The 26625-nt window shown below is 30.9% G+C and overlaps 1 protein-coding gene across 3 annotated transcripts in view; it reads left to right on the top strand.

Annotated features, from left to right (window-relative positions):
* Pde11 (Phosphodiesterase 11) overlaps window positions 1–26625 on the top strand; it is a 275071-nt gene that overhangs the window by 193075 nt on the left and 55371 nt on the right. For all 3 annotated transcript variants that reach the window (XM_087154280.1, XM_087154281.1, XM_087154282.1), the window contains exons 2-5: window positions 7079–7309; window positions 21595–21829; window positions 24008–24289; window positions 25859–26009. In XM_087154280.1, the coding sequence (XP_087010406.1) occupies window positions 7079–7309; window positions 21595–21829; window positions 24008–24289; window positions 25859–26009 (899 nt within the window). The remainder of the gene's footprint in view (window positions 1–7078; window positions 7310–21594; window positions 21830–24007; window positions 24290–25858; window positions 26010–26625) is intronic.

Here is a 26625-nt window from a genome sequence, read left to right on the forward strand (position 1 = left end):
GGTGCGATACAATTCAAGACTTTTCGTTAGGTAATGGGCATTGTGGAGTGCAGGACACTGGAAACGCTTCATGTATTGAATACTGCCGAATCAACGCTTACACCCGTATTCACCACGCCGAGTTAAATTCAAGAGTAACTCGGGGATCGGAATATCCACGGTTCAGAGTTACTCTCGGATTAACCCTCGCTTTTTATTCTCCAACCGGTTTCAACAGAGGATTTCACAACTCGAGTTTAACTCTTGGAGGAAATATAACGAGGCCTTTGATTGGGCAAGGTAAAACCATGTTACTTTGTATATAATATAAACACGTGCTGTTATATAATATAAACATGTTATTTGCTGGTTTCCAAGTGCATAAAATCTTACAGCAGTTAAAACTTTTTCCGTTGGAGTTAAGGCATTGTTCCGATCTGTATCAGATTCCAACTTACTGCCAATTTTGGAGATCAGTTCTTCAGTCGTCGGTTTTAAGAAACGATATCTTTCAAAAAAGTCTATTTCATCTAACTCTTCTAGGTCATTATTTCTGATCGTTGGGACATATCTTTCCCTTCTTTCAACAGTTTCAAGAAATTCAAGATCTTCAAGCTCAAACGCAGCGATAGAATCCTCCATCTTGTTTGTTTACAAGCTCCTCGTGAATAGGTTACCCTCCGATAACTCGGCAAAAACGGAGGGTTTCCCGGAGAGTCAGAACTGTCGATGAAATCTGCGAGTTTGGCGAAATTTCGGCTGGAGAATAACGTTTCGCACTAAACTCGTGATTTTACTCTTACCCATAGATTACCCGGAGGTAATCCGTGTTGGTGAATACGGGCGTACTCGAAAGCCCGTTCTGTCGTCCATGAGACTGACAGATTAGCTCTCTCGGCTTGCAGTCCAAGGAACTAAATTTCTATCAATTTATATCAATACTTAATCCAGGAGTTTCCTTGTCTTCTTCATTGGGCTCAAAATTACAAAACTACGTAGTTGATCATTAGTAGTCGTAAACCCAAATATTGGGTTGGTTGTTCAACGCGTGTAAAACGTGTTTCTATGAAAATTTAACTTTCTTTTACTTGCACTAAGATAATAATAATAATAGTAATAATATATAAGATAATAATACATTTCACTAAGGTAATGATAAGTATTCTTCTTTCACATAAGAAGCATTATTTACTACTGCTATCTTTACTTTAATATGAGGGGAACATGTTTTTGCGTATATTACCACTATTACCCTTTATTAATCAGTATAATTACCACTATTCAGCATTATTAAAAATCTACTATTGCAATCATGGTTAAAAGGATATCATATATTAAAAAAAAAGAGTGAAAGTATATTAAGTTTAACAAAACCGAGATTAATGCAACTTACTCATTAGTCACTAACGATCCAAATAATATCTTTAACGACCTTAGAAATGATCATTAATAAATCATATAATATCTATTATTTAGATGTATTGACAGTTTTTCGCTTTTCAATAGCTAATAATAGTTGATGTGGTGATTTGAATTAACAAGGTGATGTGAATTATCATTCTAAATCGTGAAGATGATAAATTGTTGAAGATGATAAATTTTTTTCATCAACAAAGATCATTTCTGCTTTAACCGAGTGTTTTGCCACATTTGATGAATTATCGCTAAATATAGGAAAATTCTTAATTTGAACAGCAGAAAATGACGCGGTTAGTGACAGGTGATTTATTCCAGCTGAAATTTTTAATGTACCTTTGTGAATCATAATAAGACGCAGCTGAGAAATAAAATAATTACTCATTAAATGTCATTTCAGAACATGTCAGATTAAATCATTAAATTAAGAAGAATCCTGTCCGATGTTTTATTTTTTGTCACACATTGTGAGTGCATGAATGCTGCTTTTTAAAATAAATTTCTCTTAAAATTTTTTAAATTTCTCTGGTTTAAAAAATAAAATGCTGCTTTTTGAAATAACTCACCCCGAAATTTCTAAATAATTCGTTAGTTAAAGTGCAATTGTTCTTATTGAACATTTCAACCCTTAACAGGTGTTGAAGAGCCGACCCGATTCTGAGTTTACGACTGTCAAAGTTCAACTTCGTAACCTTATAATTTTGAACCCAACCCAGAAAACAAGGGAACTCTTGGATCAACTTTTAACCCACTGACGGTTTTGCTCGCAAAAAGTCGTATTTTAACTTGCACTATAACAAATCTTCTCCTCATAGCAAAATTGGTTTTTCTATGTTAATAGATAGGGAAATAACGTATTGCGCAGAGACCTTCCCAGAATTTTGCCCATTTTCTAAACCGGTTGTGGGTTAAGAGAAACTAGCCCTCGTGGAGTACTTTTTGATGGAACTAACCCTCATTTCTGCTACATGGAAAGGGAACCTTCCACGGTTAGCCTACGGCAGTGTTTCCCAAAGTGTGGTACGCGTACCCTCAGGGGTACGGGAACTGTTTAGCTGGATTACGCGTTTTTATGCGAAATATCTTGCAAGAAACGAAAATTTCAAAAAATGTTATTTAAAAACATAGCTAGCCATGAAAATTTACGATTACGTATTTTTCTATTGGCTATTTTTTGCAGAGTTAACAGTTAATAATTAGTGCTGTCAACAGCCAGTTGTGATTTTTAACTTTTGTGCAATTTTTTGTAGTAAAAAATTCATTCACTTTTTTATTGGTGGTACTCAGCGTCATGAAAAGTTTAGAAAGGGTACACAAAAGTCATAAGATTGGGAAACACTGGCCTACTGTAAGGGGATGATCCGTCAACCTCTGAGGATATTTTACGTCAACACTGCGATCGATGTGACCCTGGAGCAGACTTCGTATCGACCAGCCACCGCTGGGATTCAAACGTGGGTCACATCACTGGGAAGTGAAAGCTTTATCCTTTGAGCCATCATTGCTCAGGGGTAATTATTTAAAAAATTTGGTGGATTTTGAGGGTTTGTGGTTTTGTAATAATGATAGAAATAAAAGGAATAAATTACTACTTTCGCATTGTGACATGTATGACATCCTTGCGTAGCAAATTGACATTTTTGAAGAAAAAAGATGCAGACATGATGTTTCGCGTTGACCATTTTTAATGTATTCATTTAGAATCCTTTAAAAATTGAAATAAAAAACTGTGTTACTGCAAATTAATATTTAACCGGTTCAGCGCTGCACCCTCTTTACGAAAATGAACTGAAAATTTTCATATCTTGGTGGTCCTATGTAATTTAAACGTAAATTAGGGAACCACCTAATCGCGAAACCACCAGAAAGGGTGATGTTTAACACTTATTCCAAGAGCTACGTAAATAGTCGGTCGTAACGCTTTCGTTCTAGCTAACGGATAATGGGATCTCCGGTCGAGGTGATTTTCCACTAGGTTCATGCTTCATTCGTAACTGTTTCATTTATGTGAGGGTGGAAAAAGAAAGCGTTAACTAACTCAACCGAAAAGTAGTTTGGAGGACTGAAGCTCTTTCTTTTAAAGCTAAATATATGAAGTTTTTTTAGTTGTATGAAACAATAATATGGTAGTTTTTAAACACCTTGTGGCGTAACTACCACTACGAATATTAAACATCTATTTCATGGTATATAAGACATGCTAACTTGATTCAATCAAGAGGTACCTTTTATTGATGAAGGTTGGCATGGTCGATAGCTCCGCCCCCACATTGGTGACCCGGACGTGATTTGTGCACGCAGTAACGCCTACTTCGTTGGATGGTCCACATTGAACAGTTGACATGCTACTTGTGATTGCAACATTACCCAATCCTCTTCACGCTGTTGCTACTCAGTCTCGTCTCGATTAAACGCAACGGCTGCCTGCATACACTCGACTGCTAATAGCAATACAGGAGCGACTACGACTGTGAAGTTATTACACATCTCCCTTTCAGCACTTAAAAAAAACCCGGTGATTCTCTCTCCTGGTCTTTCACAAGTACAGCAACTAGTGGTATCCATCCGGTCATCGAATTCTATCCCTGATAAAATTCTGGCGGGGGAGTATTGTGGCGTAACTACCACTACGAATATTAAACATCAATTCACTGGTATATAAGACATTCTAACTTGATTCAATCACGAGGTACCTTTTGATAGATGACGGTTGGCATGGTCGATAACTCCGCCCCCACAACGTTAAAAGAAAACTTTTAAAGTAGTTTTAATGCAGAAAGTAATTTCAAAACTATATTACAGAATATTAAACTTCCTTTTATTTTACATTTCGCAAAGATAATAATAATAATTTTTCATTTACATAAGAAGTAATATTATCTACTACTATCTTTACTTTTATATGAAGGGAACATGTTTTTACGTGTATTAAAATATGAGTAAACCAGAACAATGTGTTTTTGTAAGCGCAGTTAAGGATTTCACCTGAAGCACACCTCGATAGGTGTTTACTTCCAATATAAGTGTTTATTAATTCAGCAATTATGTTTTATGCTTAAATTATAATGCATAACTGCTTGGAAAAAGTCCTCCCATTCATTAATATTCCTATTAATGGGGAATTTATTTATCAGGAAGTATAGGCTACCTTCAATCATGTAAAACAAGCCGACAAATAAATCTTCTTTGTATTAAATAAATCTAGAATAAAAATGCCTTTCTTTTCAGTTAAATGATGCCCTAGCGTCTTGTTGATGTTTCTTAATTTTTTTGAAGAAATTTACTTTTTAATTTGATTACATTAATTACTTCACCCATTTGCTTTCGTTACTTATTAATAAATATTGTAAATGTTTCTAGTTAATAGTTTCGTTATTGCGGAAATTTAAATCATCCATTAATGCATTTTAAATATAATAATTCTCTTGATGATCTAGCTTGTTATTTGAATTTATATACCTATGTCAATTTTGAAACCGTTAACAACTAATATGGTTAAAAAAAAACTATAAATGCTAAACAATACAATTTTTTTACCATTTACAACAAGCATAGTTTCAAACCATAAAAATGCAATTTAACCGGACATTGGACCTTGTCTTTACGTTGGGTAATATGCATTGTAGTTAGGTTGTGGTTGAGTTGTCTTTTATTAAATTAACCGTGAGTTGTGGTTTAATTAGTTTATGTGGCTGTTTCTCCTATCGTAAGAGATTGGGAATACTAAACTTTTTTTATGTTGAGTCGATTAATGGTGCTGCCATCTATGCGTGAGTGAGAGTAACGTATTCTAATAGTCAACTGATCAAAAATCGGGGAGTGCAGGACGCTGGAAACATGTGTAGCAGGGAATGGAGAAAATATTGTGGTGTCAACCCTGGGACTCGAACCCTCATTCTGTCCGTCAATAGATTGACAGCTTAGCCCTCTTGGCTATAAATCAGTTAATAAACGGTTTTACTCACAATTAACAGTTTGAATACCATTTTATTTTTGATCATTTGACTGTTTTGTTTAAATATGGTAAATTAATGACTAAATAAATTGTTATTTAAGGAGTTTCAGTGCTTAACTCATAATTCTTGTGCAATATACGCACATTTTGCTTTTTTTACGCAATTTCAAGTCTATTTTTACCAGTAAATTAAGAAATTATGAGAGCCATTTAATTTTAGTGATCATTTCAATGTATTTTCAATAAGAGGCAAAATTATTATAGATTACGGCATATATAATGCATTTATTGAAATTTTTTACCAAATTTTGATCATCTAAATTATTAGCTGTAAATTTTCGAATGCCAAAAACCAAATGCTGAAAAATGAAAACACTAATCGTTTTTGAGTGGTTTTTATTCCTTCTATCACTCTAAGTGCAATTCATGCTAGTTATTGATAGCCAATCTAGTAGATCTAGTGGAAGCTAAATCGTGTTATTTCTACTAGTCGAAATTTGGCAGAAAAAACCCGATTGTATCTCACCTCTTGTTAGTTATAATGAGTCTGTAGTTATAATCACTCTCTAATCCAGTGTTTCTAAACCTTTTTGGAATAATGGACCCCTTTTAAAAATTTTTAAGAAGTCACGGACCACCCCCTGTGAAAAAAATTATTGCAAAAAACATCAATTATTAGAAAACATTTAATTTTATTATTTTAATAGTATACAAAATTTATAAAATTTAAATTTTTAATGTGAAGGTTGCTGCTGCTTTTCCTTAATTAATAAATTGGATTGGGGGATAGTATTCGACAAAGCAAAGCGCATATCATGTTCAACATTCAATCGATTTCGATATTTTGATTTTATTGTCACAAGTGTGGAAAATCCCGCTTCGCAAAGATTCAATGTAGAAAATAGAATTATAGCTGCTATAGCTCTCTTTGCAAGCAATGGGTAGGCTTCCAAACATTTTAAAAATTAGGAGTAGTCAGCGGACCCCGAAAATATGACTCATGGACCCCTTGGGGGTCCATGAACCACAGGTTAAGAAACCCTGCTCTAATCATAAAGGTTCTATATTTATTTAACTTGCGCTTGTTATATTGTTTCCACATTTTTTTAACTTCAGTAATTTTGAAAATTTTACAACGGGAAATTGCCTTTATAATTTCGTTTATCATATGGATTTTTTTTAAAGTTTTATTTCATAACGCCACTGAACAGCCGACCCAAATTTCAGTTTACGACTACCAATGTTCAACTCGTAGCCTTGTAACTTTGAACCCATTCCAGAAGACAAATTAACTCCTGGATTAGTACTCCCGGGGGTATTTAATTTTATTTTATAACGGTCGCTGAACGGTGGTTGAACAGCCGACCCAATTTAGGGTCCTTAGAGGTATTGATTTGTTATGGGAACCAAGAGGATTTGTGACCTCTACAGATTTAACGTGCATCTGTCCCAGTTAATGTACAAGGGATTCTTTGGTTCGAAGGTTTCATTAAAATTTTATATATGTTTCTGAGATACTTTTGAGAGAATATCCCAGCTAAATTTCTCCAATTTTAATGAAATATAACTACAAATTTTAAGTTCTAAATTTGTTATATTAATATACGTTTACCAGGAATTCTCACTAAAGAGCTATTTATACTAGCAAAAGACAAAATAGGTGGTATACAATCTTTTTTTTAAAATTCTTCTTCAGCAATTTGTGACAGAATGTTCTTTCTTTGTCAGGTACTCTTCGAAAAGGTGGGGGAAGCGATCGGCCAGAGAGAGACCAAGAGAAGGCCAGCAGTGGCAGCGGTCCTTCATTATGGAGATTCATTTGGCAACCTGCCTGGCATCCCCGTGGTCCTGTAAACGAGATTCATAAAAATCCATCTCATTCAATGGCTATGGGCGAGTCCAGTGACGGTAATGGAGACCGGCAGCAGACAACTGGTGACGGACCTATTTCTAAGGAAGGTAAGGCCATCATACATTTACATAAGTATAAATCAGAAGAAATGATTACATGTATTAGTATTCTCCTTGGACTCGTAAAACGAATGTATGATCCAGTTTTCTCACTTGAAATCAAGCTTTCTTTGGTTGCCATCAGCATGAAATTAATAAAAATTATATTGCTTACCTGTGAAATATTTCTTTATTCGCGATCGCAACGAACTATAGGGGGCGTTGTTGTATGAGACGCTTACCTGCGATTTCCATATGAACCGTCATTCAGTTACTCTGGAGACGTCGTTAATGTAGCGTGTAGCATTGCAACGTTCCTTCTTTAATGTGGCTTATTAAATTTAAAAAAGAAAAATGCTTGATCTTCTTTCTTGTACAACCGAAAACAAAATGGTATCTCTTTTTATTAGAGAAGGAATATCCAAAACACATCGGAAAAATATTTGTACATTAACAGAAAAAAATATGTATATTCTTATAAGAGTTAAAACCTAATGCCCGAGAAATAGTATTACTAAATGTAATGATATAACATGAAAGGCCCATTTAAACTTTACATTCTATAGTTTTAAGAATCATATTAGTTCAAAAATTAAAATGAACAAAAAGTATACATAAGCCTCATAATTTTATGAAATTTAATTTTGTAAACAACGTTTTTTGACAACAATTTTTATCAAAAAATTTCAAGTTTCAATAAAAATCATTATTTAGAAACTAAGAAACGTAAAATAAAGAATGCTGACGAAACAAAAACAAAAAAAAACAATTCTTTTTTGTCGCCATTTTTAGTGCTACGAATATTCGTCTTTGGGATTTGCCAAAAACAAAACAAGATGCAATTTTATTTTTTCAGGAGGGAAATATTTTACCGAAAAAACGAAAATGTACCAATTCCCACAACATAAAACTTTATCTTGGCAAACGTACGTTTTGGAAATGTTATTTCATTTGGAATCTTATTCATCAGAGTTCATATGGCGATATGATTGTTTTGAATCTATGCTAAACTCTATATCGGCTCATTTTCCACCGAAATCCAATTAACTATTTTGATTTTAAATAAAGTGTTTTATTTTATGAACTGTCGCAAAAATTTTAAGTGTAGATTGGCGGCACTTAAAAACCGCCAAATCTGTAGCGGCGGTGGCGTTAATACGTCGTAAGTACCGAATTTTTATTCCATACTTTTCTGAATCATATTATTTCAAACATTGGAATATACAAGAAGTATACATAAACACATAATGTTATACCATTTAATTTTTCAAAAGTATTTTGAGAACAATTTTTATCAAAAAATTATAAACTAAAAAACGGAAAATAAAGAATTCTTAGGATAAAAAAAACGATTTTAAGAATTATTAACATTGAAATAAAAACTTTCATATTGTTTCTTTTTTTTATTATTCTTATAGTTCTTAATCAGACGTAAAAAACCATTCTGTAGAGAACCATCATGAAATGAAAAAAAAATATTTACAAGCAAATTTTTTATCGTAAAAATCATTGCACTTACCTGATTTATGATTCCCGGAGAATTCCAAAATGATAAGTTCCTTGTTTGAAAACTTTATTCTCAAATAATAGATACATAGTTTATACCTTCATTACTTTTAGATAACATACTACACAGCAAAATTTTATAATTGATATGAATTTGAATATGTAGCTAAAAACAGAATAGCTGAATTCTAGTTGAACTTATTCCTTCAAAATTAAAAAAAACCTACCAAGAAAACGATTTAAATTAATTAAGAATCAGCACAAATGGCACTATTTCAAGTAACTTGGATAATTTTTTATTGTTGTTTTCCGAATTATATGGATACAGAAATATATACTATTCTATAACGAAGAAGAATATGCTATAACTATTACAATTCTGTATGTTCTGAATTCATATTTATTCACTGGAATGACGAAAGCAATGTTGACTTCACTTTAATTCGTAATGAATTGAAGACAGAAGAAATGCATTTTACCTTAATACACACATCTGTAACAGTATCCGAAATCGGAAGTCATCAGTTGCAAGTTTGTTGATAATAGAAATTAAAAGTTATTGAGGAATTTTTCTTCAAATGTTTGGCGTGTTCTGTTCCTGAAAGATTTACTAATATTCTGGAGATTTTTTTCAAGTTCTTCGGCCTTTTCCTTAGGGAAATTTTGTTTCTTATTTGCTGCTAAAAAATGGCGTCTGATTCAGTCAATGACTTTGATGGAACTAAATGAAAACGTGATAAATTAATGTCCGATATTTACAGGCTCCCGCTAGACGGCGTACTCGAGCGTTGCGATAGCGAATTCCTAATCACAGAGAAACATATTTAGAGTAGAGTTTCCATTCTAATACTACAGTTTAATACTAACAGTCTGGCCCTAATGATTTTAGCAACACACTACTGTACAACGCTTAACTACTAGTTAGATTGATGAGTTTATCGTTTTTTAATCGAATTAATGAAGTTCATGGTAATCGTTAGGTAATTTGCTTCATTTTAGCTCTAACAAATGCTTAGATGTTACTTCTTTAGGAATGTCATATTTTAATGACTATGTAAGCAAATTTCGTTTATTTTAATTTCTCACTATTTATCTTATTTCTTATGTTGAATAACGGTGCATGACATCCATATAAATATGCATTTTAATGCAAATTTATATGGATGTCATATGCACCGTTATTTTTTTTTTCAATTAATCGGAGAAAAAATATGGAAAAGTGTTAATAGTGTGGAATTTTTCTTTTCTCTGTTTAAAATAGAATTTATCATCTCACAAAATGAAATAAATAAGACAACTAAAGTAAATAAAAATTTGACAGAAGCAATTTTTAAGAATAATATTACTAAAATCTAAAAAAAAAATATGGATTTGATTAGAAAATTTTATGCTTCTACATAAATAAAATTTTAAAACACTAATATAACTCCATGTAATTCAATCTTAATTTAATATTTTTTATTGAAAAAAATCATAAAACTCAACTTTAAAACAATAAATTAAAAATTTATTGTTCATTTAGTCATGCACAAAATCGTACAGAAGTAAATAAAAATATGACAGAGGCACTAATAGTACACCGTAGAAATGTCAACTATTCTCATCTACTAATTAATTGTTTGTGAGTAGTATTGCTAGAGGACACTGTAGGCAGTTGGGCCAGTAGAAACTGCAAGGCACGAGTAGTGTTGACGTCAGAGACGATAGTCCTTAAGTACTATAGTTCATTATTTAAAGGTAATAGCATTTATTTATCGTCCTTTTCTTATTTTGTTTTAAATTGTGGCTATTATTTCAAATTAAAAGCTTAAAACTAACTTATTATAAAGTAAATCCCTTTATTGTAAATAATATTATCTTATTTAGCATCAGGTTACGATAAACATATTGAAATCACATAAGAACTTGTTAACCGTTTTTGTAATTGTTAAGTGGTAGATAATTTATGTTTACTTTTTAAGCATAAGCTTTGTAAAAAAACTGTAATCAGTTATTATATGCAACTAAAATAATGAAAGTAACTTTCCGCATTATTACTAGAGTACAATTGTTGAAACTTACAGTTGTAATAATTGTCTTTCAACTTTTGCCGTAATTAAACCTCACTTATGTTTTATAACATCTGCCTTTTTATACTGTGATTTCTCAGGTTTCGATGGCGTTTTTGTTTTTCCATCTCTTAATTAATTTTTTATCCTCAATTTGCATACTTCTTTGTTTTCATTTTTGATCAGGGTTCTAAAAATGCATATTAAGGGCAATCTTTACGGAATACCCTGTACATATAAACATGCTTTCGTTATCTGCGTTTTTCTTTTATGTAAGATTCTATTGAACTCTAGATTTTATCTATGCAAATGAATAGTCAGCAATATTTATGTTGGAAGTCTTAGTTCTCCGAGCATGACATGACATAAAAAGTCATCATTACATAGGTTTCCACTCAACTAAACACATTTTTACGGAATTATGAAACAAATGCATAAAGCATCAAGAAAAACAAGGAACATTAAGCTGAAATATCATTAATCATTTTATCTGACGATATAATTTTATTTTTCCATTAGTTATGGACTATTTATTATTCTTAAACATGTTTCAAGTTGTTACCAATCTAGATGGACGTGCTTGTACTCTTGTGTCTCATACCAAGATAATTAACTGTAATTATGTCTTTGTGAATATAAAATAAATTCATAACTCTTGCATTCGGTTTTTTTCTGCAGGTGTTATCCATTCAATAAAAATGTATTCATTTTTTTTTCTAAATTTGCATTTTATTTATAGAAACTTGAGTTTGTTAATAAACGTTGACATTTTCTGAAAATATCGTTGATAACTTGAGTTATTAGATTGGAGATAGTATTAGCGAGAGTAAATCACTATTAAAAAAGCCAATGACTTATTCCAAAGATAAAAACAAACAAGCACTAAATATCTAAATGTTATTTTAGTTATGAGCATAAAAGAATGATTCTCTCTTGCTTGTCTTAATCCTCTTGCGTGTAATATAAAAATGTCAAGATTTCTCGGCGTCGGTCAAACCTTTTAAGTTAGACTTGCTTATTGGTTTGAGAAAGTCATGTTGCTTAAATTTAAACTAGCATTTCCACTTCGGTAAATATTTTGCATTTTTTCTGTTCAAAATAAAAAAAAATTATAAAAATCAAATGAATTAGATTTTTTTTTTAATTTAAAAAATACTTTTCACTTTTAAATTTTTTGAGCCAGTCTAAAAAGAGCATTTTTGAATGCCGATCTGAAATTGTTTCAAGTCATTAAAATTATTTTTATGACTTTTATTGCCTGCACAAAATTTCAAATTTTAGATCTTTTATTCTTTTAAATTTTAGTATCTTTTTTTCCTTCAAATTTTAGATAATCTAAAGAAATTTAAATCATAAGAGTTCTTTGATACTTGAAAATACTTGAATTTAAATGTTATTGCTTATTTTAAACTGATGTTAAAAATCTGAATCCTAAGCTAAATTTTAAATAAGTTGTAGAAAGTAGAAAAGAGTTTTAATATGTTACAAATTTCTCGGATAAAATGGTTAAATAATTTATTTAATTGTTATTTTATCATATTCAAACTAGTTAGTTACTAGTTGTAGATGATTAAAAAACGGTTTAGTTTTGCATTTGTGGTTTTTTAACCATACTAAACCGTAAAAATGTCTTTATCGTAAACTTTACGGTTAATTGGATGGACAGACTGCTGTTGGTTATTTTACTGTAAGACCCCGTAATTGAATTTTATAAAGTAAACGTTCTTTTTTTTTAACTATTGAATTAAAAACATTTTAATAGGAAATATTTTGGCAAATTTTTCTAATCCAAAAATGTTTTAAAATAATGGAATAATAAAAAGAAATAAAAATGACAACGATATATATATATATATTGAAAATATTACAATTATGAATGAAAACATAATGCATATATAGGGTAAACCAACCAGTGAAGGAACATTTCATATATATTGATTAAAAATAAGAATTTGAAAGTTTTTCTTTAGATTGATCGGTAACAATAGCTTACTACCAAACAATAGGAAGTCATCTAGCAATGTTTTGGATTACCTGGTCAAATAGACTTCTCTGGAAAAATTTTTGAATTTGTTATTATCTCTGCAACACATTGTTTCTTTGAAAAAATTATAAGGTGAGTGTTTGTATTTATATGTTTGAAGTGGAATTAATTGCATGTAATAGTTTTATTTTTCGCTCTGTGTAAAAGAGAATTCAAAATATAGTTATTGAAGTTACGTTTTATTTTTTTAAGCATCATAGCATAATAAAGTACTGAGATAAGGGAGTGTTTATTCACTGGATCTCCAAACGATGAAAAACCAGCGAAGGAACAAGTGTTTCTTTTTTTGTTTTCTAAGTTAATGAAAATAAAGGATAAACTTTAATTTTCTTGTACCTTTAGTGATGTTCCGCATCAAAAGTATGTTAAAAATATGAAAAACAACTTCTAACCAGTGAGGGAACAGGCATGTTCCTTTACTGGGCATAGATTTCCCAGTGAATGAGCAATGTGTGTTAATATGTTGACACTTTAATTTTCAATTCATGATTACAAAAAAAAGTTAGCATTTTCCAAGTATTTATATGTTACAATTTCAAGAATAGACTTGTTTTTAAATATTTGTATGGCTTATAAATTCATAAAGAGCATTAAAAAATAACCAAAATTAAGTGTTCCTTTACTGGGTGTTCATTCGCTGGTAAGAGTTGTTCCTTCACTTGGTCTTCTTACTACTAGTTATTTGAACCTCCAAAACTGTAAAACCTCCAAAACTGTGAATGTAAGTTCTCTACAATTTTTTTACATAGATTGCAATTAGTAACAAATATATTGACACTGTCATTTAACTAAAATTACGAATTTTGAAATTAATATGATTTTTTAAAAGGCAAGCGAAGCTTAAGTGTTCCTTCACTGGTTAGTTTACCCTACAACACTAGTTTTTTTACTACACAAATAACTGAGAAAAATAAAAAAAAGGATTTTCGAAAATAAATTGAAAAATGAAAAAGTAAAGTAAAAAAACAAGATAAAAAAAAGGATTATTGTTAGGATTATTGTTTGTTTGTTTCTAGTCAAAAGCTAAAAATATATAGTTAAGCGTTGAAAAATTAAATTTTTAAAAATGGTTTAAGATACATTTGGTCTAAACCGTGATATGTAACACATTGGTTTAATCAACCAAATCTGTGAACCATTAAAATTCTCGATCTACGTTAACGTGTGGGATTTATTAGCGTCTGTTATAGTTAATCACCAATTTACGCACCTAATAACAAGAATCTTTTAAAAAATAATTTTAAGTTTAATATGACCATCTTGTAAAATGCTATTGATCCTTCTAGAGTAAATTTTTTTTGTGTGTGTGAAGTTAAACAGTCTGGAATTTTTTTTTTCATTGTGTCTTTTCTTTGGATTACGAAAGCTCACTTCAATCTTACCCCTTTTATAAGGTAAAAAAATATCACGAATGATTTTTTAATGGTTTTCAAACAAGTGTTAAGGAATAATTTTTTTTAAAAAAATGTAAAGGTTTTGTATTTGTCTCGCATTAAAGATAAATTAAATCTCTCGAAATTTAACTGTCATTTAAATATTTCACTATATTGGTTTTATTATTATCAACATACAGTGGAATTTTTAAAGACCCCGCCCATAATATTTAGTTTTAGAATCGTTAAATATAAAGGTATACATATTAGAGGTCGAATATTATTATTTTTGCGAAGAAAAAAAGCAAAATCCCCAACTAAATCTGACAAATTACGGTACGGTACGCAAAATAAATAAACAAACGGATCACCCTGAATAATTTTTGATCTAATTATCAGATCTTCATGTTCCATGACTCAATCTTAATGGTGCGAGAGGATGACGACAAATAAGCTAGTTCACTAGAACAGACGATATTTTAAATTACGAACTCAGATACAAAAATGTACTTTCTCTGAATAAACATGCATTTTTTTCGATGGATTCGATTTTTAACTACCAAAATATACTAAGTAGCCGCAATCTATGAAATATAGTCCCAATAGTTTGATCGGGAGAGCGGTCCAAATTTTAGACCCTGGAAACGTATCAAGCTATGTAAATAAAAGTTCTGTTTCTTATAAAAAAACTTTTATTCACAAACAACACAAACAGTAACAAATGTGAAGTACCCGTAACGCGATAGTTTAAATATTACAAAACAAACTAGAAAAACCCGTAACGGGTTATATGAAAACTCAAATTCCAAAACAAAACTAATATCTAAAAAAACTAACAACTTTCTGTTGTTCTACAAGAAGTCTTCTAATTTTATCGTCTGCTCTTATTTTTTTGTTCATCTCTTTATGTGTTTAGTTTATTTTATTCATGCTTCTGCTAGTTCGCTATTTTTTTAATATTTTTACTTTTATTCGCGCTTTTGCAAGCCTATTATTTTTAATATTTTTAGACTTTATACCCCTTAATGCTAATTGTACGTTAAGCGTATTTCGCCATATCTTGAGAGCTAGGTGAGTTCAAACATTTTTGCACACATTTATGAAATTCGTTTATCCAAAGATAATTCAATGCAAAAAATATCTTTTAGTAAATATTTATTTTTTCATTATTTTATTTAATATTAGTCGAAAAAATTTTAAAATATAAGATATGTAATTTTTAATATCATTTTTAAAGAATATAATTTTATATGACAAAATGCAAAATTTGTGCGAAATCGATGGAATAATTCCTTGCGAAATCAAATTTTAAAAATGTCGCATGGAAATTGAGAAAAACCTGTTAATTCTTAGATGACTACAAAAGTATATAAGTCGCATTTAAAACAGTGAAAATCGGGAAGTAATGACACTTCTGAAAATTTAAATACTTCTTTTGATCTCGCTTTTTCCGTTTAGAAATTGCGGGTATCCACTATCAAGAAAAAGATTCTGAATTGAAACGATTTTCTTGCAAAGAATACTGGTTACTTAAAATTATATTATTTTTCGTCAAAATAGAAGTCCTAAATGTACAATAAAATATCAAAAAAAAGCCTGAAGTAGCAATTATTTTCTTTTTTGTACACTTTTAAGAGAAATTCTTGCAATAGGTCGAAAAATGAGAAAATTCTTAAATGGAAAAATGAAAGACATCAAAATTTCTTCTTTTATTTTATTTATTTATTTATTTTTGGCTGCTTTGCAGTAAACTCACCAATTCTTAGCTGTTTTCCTAACTAAGTGTCCTTTTATTTTATTATTCTAACTCGTAATATACTTTCTATTTCCGCCATTTCTTTTCTGAAGTGCATTTTATTTCGAACTACCAGTTTTTTTTCAAAGAAATAAACGCCATTGTTATCTCTAACTTTTTTCCTTATTCTTATGTTTTTCCTAATTTTTTTTCATTCGAAATTCCGTAGATTCAGACAGAAATTCTTTTTCTCAAGTACATGATCCTGAAAAAGAATTTGAAAGGAATTCACAATAGGTATTTTCGAATCATCTTATTCCGTGACCTTTACAATGCAATACGTTTAGAAAAAGAGCGAAGCTCGTAATTTCAAACTAACAAAAGGTATTTGAAATACTATAAAACTAAATTGACGTCATCGAAAATGGACAAACAATAGGCGTACTTTTTGATTAAAAAGCTGAAGGGCTGTCAGATTAGTTTTGTTACCTGCTGAATTAGGCACATCAGAAATAAATTATTTTTGAGTTATGTATTATTTTTGTTGTAATCTTAATCCAGCGGTGCTCGACTTTTTTAGAATAACGGATTTTCCCATTAACTCATTATTTTAGTTCATTAACTTGCACTTTGACTTGTTGCATATTGAGTAAGATTTATAAACTTATTTATTACAGGGTGCTTAGCGTTTTTGAAAAGTGCTTAAAGGTGCTTATTTTCAATTTTCGTTTTTTAAAAGCGCTGAAAGGTGCTTTTTTCATTGGGTGTTTTAAAAAAGTGCTTGATATTCCCTCTATCAAAATTACTTTCTTTACCATGTTGATTTTCGCTTCGAATTATGCAAAAAGACACAGTTCACATTGTTCTATTCAACGTTTTCACAACAATTCGCTCAACCCCAATCTATTTCAGCGTATTGTCAGTCCGTAGCGTATGAAAACGCCATTCGTTTTGCACGATTCAAAATTTCATGATTTTTGACAATTGTCAAAAACAATGCCAAAAGGTTTTTTTTTTTTTTACATAACGGTTAAAACAAGATAAAACCGTCAATCGCAAAAACTTTCTAACCCTCCCAAATTATGACATTTTTTTAAAGTGCTTAAAAATATTTTTGAGTGCTTGAAAAGTGCTTAAAAGGTGCTTATTCTTTGTTGAATAATTTGGCTCCGTACCCTGTATTACTTTTGTATATTAACTGTGCTTACCAGTAGATAGTGAAACAAAATCAGCAGTCGTTTTTAATACATTTTATGCATAACTCACTATTAAATACGCCAATAAAAATGATTTAATCCATCCATCATTTGTCGCCATTGTAATTGTCAGCATTCATTCACTTTGAATTTGTTGTTAAAATACTTACTTTTTGTTCAATTTTATACGCTTACCCTCTCAGAGAGTGTAACATAAATCATTTTTATGGTAAATGTAATCCTTGAAATTGGGGTAGTTTAAATATTACGTAAATGCCTAAGACGGAGAAGAAAATTTGTGATTCTGCTGACAACAGAGGAAGGGGTCTAAAATTGTTAAGATGCGCTATCGTATAGCTTGAACGATTCCACTTTCAGTGCCAGAATTAAAAATTGTATCTCTGTAAATAATAGATGGTCTAAATCAAAACAAGGAAAATGAGAAAAATTAATGCAATTACAAAGAAATTCTAACACCTTCCAATATACAAGGGGTGATCAAATGAAAAGGTACGAAACGACGTAAAAACGTAACAATTAAATATTTGTATATTCCGCTATGGGAGAACGTAGCGAGACATCTCGGGATGCGATTGGAGTCTCTGACTGGGATCGGAGCATGCGCTGGTGCCCGCATGAGCAGGAGAGAGCAGAGGCTCTTATCAAAAGCGGCGTCCAAATGATGCGGCAGTCCGTATGAGGACCGGATGGCGTTCGCGTTGCAAAATTCGACGATTGAGGAGCAGCGAGGTGTTATCCGATTTCCTCGAGCACAGAAAAACCATTACCTCCGATGTGTACTGTGAGACACTCTGACGCCTACGCAGGTCCATCAAGAACAAAAGACCCGGGCTACTCACGTAGGGTGTGGTTCTGCTCCACGATAACGCGCGTCCACACGTCTCCAGACTCACACATATGGAACTGGCCAAGTTCAAGTGGGAGACGTTGGACCATCTGCCCTACAATCCGGACTAGTCGCCCTGCGATTTCCATGTGTTTGGTCCACTGAAGAAACACCTGAAAGGGAAGCTCTTCAACTCGGACGACATACTCAAGGACGCTGTGAAGCTCTGGGTCTCGTCAAGACCCCAGGAATTCTGGGAACAAGGAATCCTGCGGCTTGTTCATCAGTGGGATCGCTGTGCACAGGCCTATGGTGTATATTTTGAATAAAGTCTACATTTGTACCCACCGTGTCATTTCGTACCTTTTCATTTGATCATCCCTTGTATATGTAAGTACAAAATATAGGGAAAACATGGAAAAAAATTACAGAATAAATCGAAAGAAAAATTATTAAAATAAAATGAAAATAACATTAAAATTTTCTTACAAATATAAATAAAAATCCGGGGGAAAAAAGATATAATCTCTTCATCAGCTCACACGATTATATCCTCAAAAAGGAGTGCTTTCTTATATTGTATCAATATAGCCAAAGCGAAATCTATCAATACAATAGAGGGAGAAGTACTCAAAAAAGTTTGAGACTAAATAGAACACATTGAGTAATAAATATTATGTAAAAAATAGAAAATAAAATGTAAAGAAAAAACAGAACGAGACGCAAAACGAAATCTATAAAGCGAGTAGCGAATTCAAATTAACTTACGTTGACAGGAAACTTTCAGGAATGATTTAAAATATTTTCGTAATAAGGGTGCCAGATTACAAAACATAAAAGCAGAGGAGCAAATTGAGGTAAAAGCGTAAATAGAGGGATTTGTTTAATAGCGCGTTCTTAATGCAGTACTGAGGCACGTTTGATTTGTAAGTTACCAAGGATTATCTTATAACTTATACATAAAGCTTATTAATTTTCTTTCTTTTTCTCTGTTTTCTTTTTGCACTTTTTGTATTTATTTATTGTGCTCTCTCTCTCTCTCTCTCTCTCTCTCTCTCTATATATATATATATATATATATATATATATATATATATATATATATATATATATATATATATATATATATATATATATATATATATATATATATATATATATATATATATATATCAAGCGGACATCATATAGCACTTAATTGCGAAAACGATGCAACTATATTCTATTTTTAATGAACGTGTTGAACACAATTTACTATAAATATAGGCAATCATAACTATGTCATTGAATAAAACTATGCCAATGTGAGTAAAATGAAGGCTTTTGAAACTAATTATGAAATTAAGTATGCATCAGAAAACAACTGACTTTTGTAATTTCAGGATTAATTTTGTAATCAATTAATATTATTTATAACATAATGACTCAATTTAATCTATATTTAGATATCGGTCTTCAATTTTAAACTATTACACAAGAAACCGTTATAAATAGGTTAGACGTTTTATGCATAATTCATGCCATAAGGAGTTTGTTAATCATTTCAATTAATAAGTACCACCTCGCCTTAGAGCGTATAAAGAAATACTATCGTAAAGGATTGTGAAATAATTCTGCATTCAGTTTTTGTTTCTTGCCTTGGCGAATTATTAAATGCTTCAAAGATTAATTTCTAGCTGGAAGTTTAATAGGTCTCTATTTTTCTTAATTCCCTGCTCTTTAAAATTGTCGTTACAAATTAATAAGTTTAATTCAATTCACATTATAAAAATGAATTATTTTTTATCCTGGTTGAAAAAGCGAACTAGTAAGTAAACTTTCTTTTAAAATTAGTATTTTTTCTTTCTTTTTAAAAGCAATTAACTTTACACCTCGTTATTTTAAATCCTACTTGGAAGACAAAGCATCTTCTATGGCAAAAACAGTCTTGTTACAAAATCCTCAAAAAAAAAATAATAATAATAAATAAATGAATTAAAAATAATAAAAATAAAAAAATTTAAAAAAAAGCTCCTAAGACCCTCTACAAGCAAAAATACCTTACGGCATCAGCGTGGTGTGAAATTCGTATTTTTAAACGTAGTATGTAGGGCAGCGTTCACCAAACGGTGGTTCGTGAGAGAATTGCTTACTTCCGCGAAGTAATAGTTAACTTTTTTCAGGGGCACTGGGCTAAAAATTGCCCCACCAATTTTTGGCAGTAATATAAACCACTAAAATTGTAATTCGCGATCGCAACACTCGAATACGCCATCTGGGGAGAGACCGGTTTCATGGCTTTAGCCCTTCTCCCTTCCCTATCCTCCTTTTTTCAGTTGTATAGGAATGTACTACGATATTTTCCCTTCTCTTAATATTTTTCCTTTTTATATAATAAAAATATTTCTTAAAATTTCCATGATACTTTTCTTTAGAACTATGCTTAATGTAGTTTTCAGTTCCTTATAGTTTTTCAAGTTAAAGGATTTTAATCTATATGAAAATCAAGAGAGAAACTAACGTACTTCCTTCCTCTATGACTTTCCACACGCTAATGGGGAAAGCATGTGAAGTGTTGCCATAGGAAAAGAGTTCTGCTCAACGCCACCTGCAGCCCATTTCGATCGTCAATAGTTTTTTAACAACGTGGTTTCTAATCAACCATTTTTTATTTTGAAAAATAACAAGATAAAGCAAATCATTTCATTGTGGTGATTGATGACACATACGATGACCACAATTCTCTTAACTTTCCGAGACTAAATTTTTGGATTAAATTTTTTGTCCCACAAAGAATTGGCATGCCAAAATATTTCCTTCAGTGGATTTTTGCCTGAATTTTCCGCCTTCCCACTGAACGCTAGTTGTGAATTCACGTTGATTAATTAAATTTTATAACTTTTATTGTAATTATTAACTAAACTTCAATTAATCACTATCATCATTTGACATTTTTAATCAACCCTTGTCGTTATGTTGAATAAAAGTTTCGATCAATATATGCAGCGAGTTCATTTTGAAAACTTTGCCCCTTTGAGTAACTAATTCTCTAGTTCAATTTTTAAATATCGCTGAAACAATTTGGCCACCTTTCTCCACCTAAATGAAAATTATTGAAATCGCTGCCGCATTTTCAGTTTTTGCTAATTTTTATGAACCCAGGCATAAAAATTAATTTAATGCACTAATGCGTCATTAAAATAAGTTTTTAAATGTTAAAAAATTAGATACAAACACTTTTCATACAAACTCAGGCATAAAAATTGCAGTAATGCAGCATTAAAATAAGATTTTAGATGTTAAAAAAATTAGATACAAACACTTTTCATTTTCAAAAAAAACTGTGGCTTTTCTCCATAATGACGTTTTGCGCCGTTTTTATAATAATCGTAGACAAGACTAGCTTTAGATAGACTAAACTTGGCCTAACTGTCATGAGTAACAGTCGCAAACTTATTATTTTCAAAAAAGCATAGTTTCATATTACGATGGAGCCTTCGAAAAACAACCTCAAGGAAAAATAATAGAGTTTATATTCTCAAAAAGGTCTTTTAAATTCATTTCAGAAATTGAAAAAGTGGAATCCTGGCTAGATGAGCATCCCCATTTCGTCCAGGACTATTTCGTTCGTAAAGCTTCTCGCCAAATGGTTGATTCGTGGTTACTTTCGCATTCAGCTCCACAAGGTTTAGTTCAGGAAAATTCTTCTTCTGCTTCCAGTCCAACAACATCTAGTTCTGGTGCTACAACACCAGTACGCAAGATATCGGCTCATGAATTTGAGAGAAGTGGAATATTAAGGTAATATGACAGTCTTAAAATGCATATAATTAAGTACTATTGTAATAAAGTACTATCTTATAAAGTACGTTAATAAAGTACTATTACTGATCAATCCCGTAGTGGACTGATCGTAGAGTCATGGTTCTAGAAAACCAAAGTCAATCATCACTGGCTGCGGTCAGTGTGTGGGTAGGTGACCACTTGGATCAGTCTGCTTAGGGACCGAGGGTGTGCGGTATTGGTCCTCGTTAGACTGTTCTACCGTAAAGGGTTCGACTTCGCATGCAGGTCGTCGGGCTACCGAAGCGGGGGTGCTATCCCCTCTGCAGAGGATCAAAATTGTAATGGCATGTCTTCGGATCATCCTCAGGGATGAACCAGTTGAACCAGACCGTCACCAATAGCCGATTGTGCAGCTCTAGTGCGAACTATTACTACTACTACTTAAAATGCTTATGTGTTATTTTATATCATTCTTTTACGCTTTTTTATATTTTGATTTTTATGAAAATATCTATTCACATGCTGGATGGTTGTCAGATTTTAACATGAAAATGAATCTTAAATTACAAATTTTATTGGGTAAGTAAGCAATACGGTAAATTTCACTACATCGGTTGTAATATTCACTAAAAAATAAAGTAAAAAATTGATTTTCACATGTGTTAGTCTGTCAGTAGAAAAAATTCTCTTTTCTTTTCATTTAAATTGTGGCATTTAAATTTTATGAAAGTGGTGCTTCTGAATTTCGAAGAACACAACAATGAATAATTTTACATCCTACACAAAATGAATAATTTTATAGAAAGTTAAGCTTAAAAACGAGTAATATCAAAAAAAAAAATTAAGCGCTAGTAGCTCCACAACAAATTGTGGTGCATAAGTTTCAAAATATTTTTTTTTCTCTAGATCTACAATGTGTTTTAAAGCAAAATCTTAAATTTTTTTAAAAGGACAAGGAAATATAGAACTAATTATAATGTTTAATATGAATTTTTGAAGAAAAATTCTAAATATTGTTACTCAAGACTTGATAAAAATAACAAATTAACGTTTAGATCTTAGCTTTTAGTTCGAAACATCGTTGTTATAGTACAAAACATACAAAATTTCAAAGAATTCTATAATGAACGATTTTCGTAATGTGTGTTATTAATGAAGTGATTTTCTCAAAATCAACGTTTTTCAAAAAATGCCTTTAAAATGCAAAATAGAAAAGAAAGAAATCTAAGAAAATTTTGATAAAAAAAGATTTATAATATAATAATTATTACTAAAAGTGAACTTTATTTGTGTCTTAAATATAACTTTTATTCGAATTAACAAAATTTAAAATACTCAACTCAGTTTGATGAAAAGAATATAATTTTGAAGTGTTTACGCGCAGAGCAACTAGAATTTCATTCATAAAATGGAAGACTATGGAAGTTTAATGGAATGCTAAAATGGAACAGTTTAATGGATGATTGATGTAAGAAAAGCCACCAGATTAAATCATTAAACTTGTCTCAATAATTGGTCACTAAGATAAATACTGCTAGGCATATGTTAAATGTTTATTTTTGCACTAAATGTCATTGGGTGACTATATGTTCTAATTTGTAGGACCTTCTCAGTTGAGTGACAGAAGGAAGTGGAAGGCAATGTGTCGGTCGCCAATTTTTGTTGTTCTGTATAGGTTTTACTTCAAACTTTATTATTTAATCTTTACAGCAAAGAAAGAAAATATAAGCACGAAAACTTTAAGATAATTTAAGAATTACGAATTTAGAGTAGTCCGTCCAAGGTAATACGTTAGCGCTGATCATTGTATTTATCTGACATAGAGTGAACAAAAAATTATTTAATATTAAAGTACGAGCAAAAAATAATTTTTAATCAAGTAGAGCAGTAAGTTAGCAAACATCGCTGATGTTATCGTTAAAATATCTAAATATTGATTTTGAAAATTTACGGCTCTCAAACGGCTCTCCCAAAGGTTCTAATTCAAAATTCCAAAACCAAAACTTCCAGTCTCTATCCAAATTTCAGGATAATAGAATAAACCGTTCTGGAGTTAAGAGAGAAAAACATGCACGCTCTTCATGTTACTATTATAGATATTTTAGAAAACTTTTAATTCTGTAAATTTTTAATAACGATATTGCCTTTCTATCCTTTCCTTGTCAATTCTCATTCTTTGTTACCTTTTTTTAGGCCCATCGTGACTACAACCGTGGATGGTATTCCAACATTTTTAACTCTTCCACTTCCTGGAGATATAGGTCCACCGATTTCTAATAGAATAGGAAGGAAAAGTCGCCAGGAACTGCGTGCTCTGGACGAACGCGAGCTGATATTCGAACTAGTGAAGGATATCTGCAATGATTTGGAAATACGAAGTTTATGTCACAAAATTCTACAAAATGTCAGCATCCTCACCGACGCCGATAGGTGTTCTTTGTTCCTCGTGAGAGGTGAAAAAGGCGATCAGCACCAGTAAGTTGCTTTCTATTCGTACAGTGTTCTTCAAGAAAAGAAAGAAAGTTCAAGATCACCATACTTTTCTTTTACTTTCTTTCTTTCTTTTTTTCATTTTTCATAGAATCATCAAAATATATACCAGGGGCTATTTTAACAGACCCTTCAGAAAATATTTTGTCATTAAAACAGACTTTTCACAAAATATTTTACCACATAACCTTCTTTAATTATTTTATCGTAAAAACGAACCTTTCACAAATTATTTTAGTGTAGAAACAGACTCGTCACAAATTATTTTATTATAAAAGCGGACTCTTCACAAATTATTTTATCGTAAAATCGAACCCTTTACAAATTATTTAATCGGGAAAAAGAACCCTTTAAAAATGTTTTTTCTTCAAAACGAACCCGTTCGAAAAATTTGATTTTAAAAAGCGAAGTGCATAGCATCTTCCATAAATTTAAAACTACACTTTCTTGAGACACATAATTTGTTTTCCCTCGAGACCTGGCTGAAAAAAACTCGATTCTGTAACAATTTTAAATTTAGAAAATGAGTAAATTTTTGAAATTAATTTTAATTTAAAATAAATGTTGACCACTTTTAGCTTTGTTAACTGTGTTTAACTTCGTAAGCATTTATTACCATTTATTCTTTTAGCACTATTCTTAAAATTATAATGTCTATCAGGGGCCTTTTTAACAGATCCTTCCCAAAATGTTTTGCTAAATTTTACTAAATATTATACCTTAAGGCCTTCACTAATTATTTTATATTGAAAACAGACAATTCACAAATTATTAAACCGGGAAAAGGAACCCTCTATAAATGTTTTATCTTGAAAGCGAAATCATTATAAAAATTTTATTCAGTAAGACAGAGTCGATAGCATCTTTTATAATTTTAAAACTACAACTTCTTGAGGAGAGACATAATTTGCTTTTTCATCAAAACAGGATCAGTTTTCTCATCTTCACAAAATCACTATCTTTGAAGAAATTCGATTTTCTAGTAATTTTAAATTCCAAAAATGAGATTTTTCACCGATTCACAAAACCTGACGTTTAAAAAAATATACAGAACTTTGGTCTTTGTGAATTTTCACAAAATCAGGACGGATCTATTACAAAAATTCTAAAATAACTTTTTCTTGGTTAAAAAAACTTTTTGTTTTGTTATATATCTGGAATAAAACTAAAATTAAAAAACTTTTCTTTAAACAATTTAAGAATTTATTTTAATAAAACAAATTGGTGACTTTTAACTACTTTAACTTCGTCCTCATACGACGAACAATAAATATCGTCTTTTTAGAAAGTTTTAAACATGATCTTTCAAAACTCGATGAAATATTCGCACATAGTTAAGTAAACAAAAGGAAAATATCTGCGTGATATATATTTTTTCAGTATATTAATTTTTTAGAACATTACTTACTTTCAAATTTCGGTTTCTTTTAAAATAATTTTATTACATAATTAGTAAATTTTAAAATTATGATAACGGTTTTGAAATCATTAAGTCTTCATCGTTTCTAACATGTAACAAAAAATATTTTTAATTATGATTTGACTTTTTCTTAGGTATCTGATAAGTCAACTCTTCGATGTTTCGTGCAGTTCAACTATGGAACAAATGCAACAGAAAGAAGAGATTAGAATTCCGTGGGGAACGGGTATTGTCGGTTATGTGGCTGAGAGCAAGGAATCCTTAAACATTCCAGACTGCTATCAGGTATACAACTTTTACTACATTAACTTCGTGAATTTAATCAAAATTAGATTAAGAATGATTAGAAAATCAAAATTTTTAAATAAAGGAAATTTTAAAAGCTAGGAAATATATGATGCCTCTAATGGCGTCACAATAACTCAATTGAACCAAAAATTCCATTATGGTTAACTTTATTCACTATGAAAATAAATTTTTTACATAAAAAAATAGGGTATACTTAAGAAAAATGTCACATATATTGATTTCTTTCCACTATAAAATGGAAATTTTCCATTATAAAAACTTATACTTATCACTATGTAACTGAATTTTCCATATAAAATTAGTACTTTTTATTATACAGAGGTTCCTTACAATTATAAAACAGGAATGTTATTCTACAAAACAGATACTTTCCACTATTTAATTAATTGTTTTTATATGCAATGTTGCTGATTTCAACTTTAAAAATGGCGTGCTAAGCTATAAAGCGGACACTTCTGTCCATTTAAGGGATACTTTCACTATTCATATTAATAAAATGAAGTGTTTGTGTGTCCCATTTAACTTTAGAACCACTGGCGTCCTAAATTTGGACAGTGGGTAAAAGGGGTAATTTTAGCCTTTGCTCTTAAAA

The sequence above is a fragment of the Parasteatoda tepidariorum genome, chromosome 10 (genome assembly GCF_982258835.1).
Source record: "Parasteatoda tepidariorum strain Cologne lab strain chromosome 10, Ptep-v5.0, whole genome shotgun sequence".
Classification (NCBI taxonomy): domain Eukaryota; kingdom Metazoa; phylum Arthropoda; class Arachnida; order Araneae; family Theridiidae; genus Parasteatoda; species Parasteatoda tepidariorum.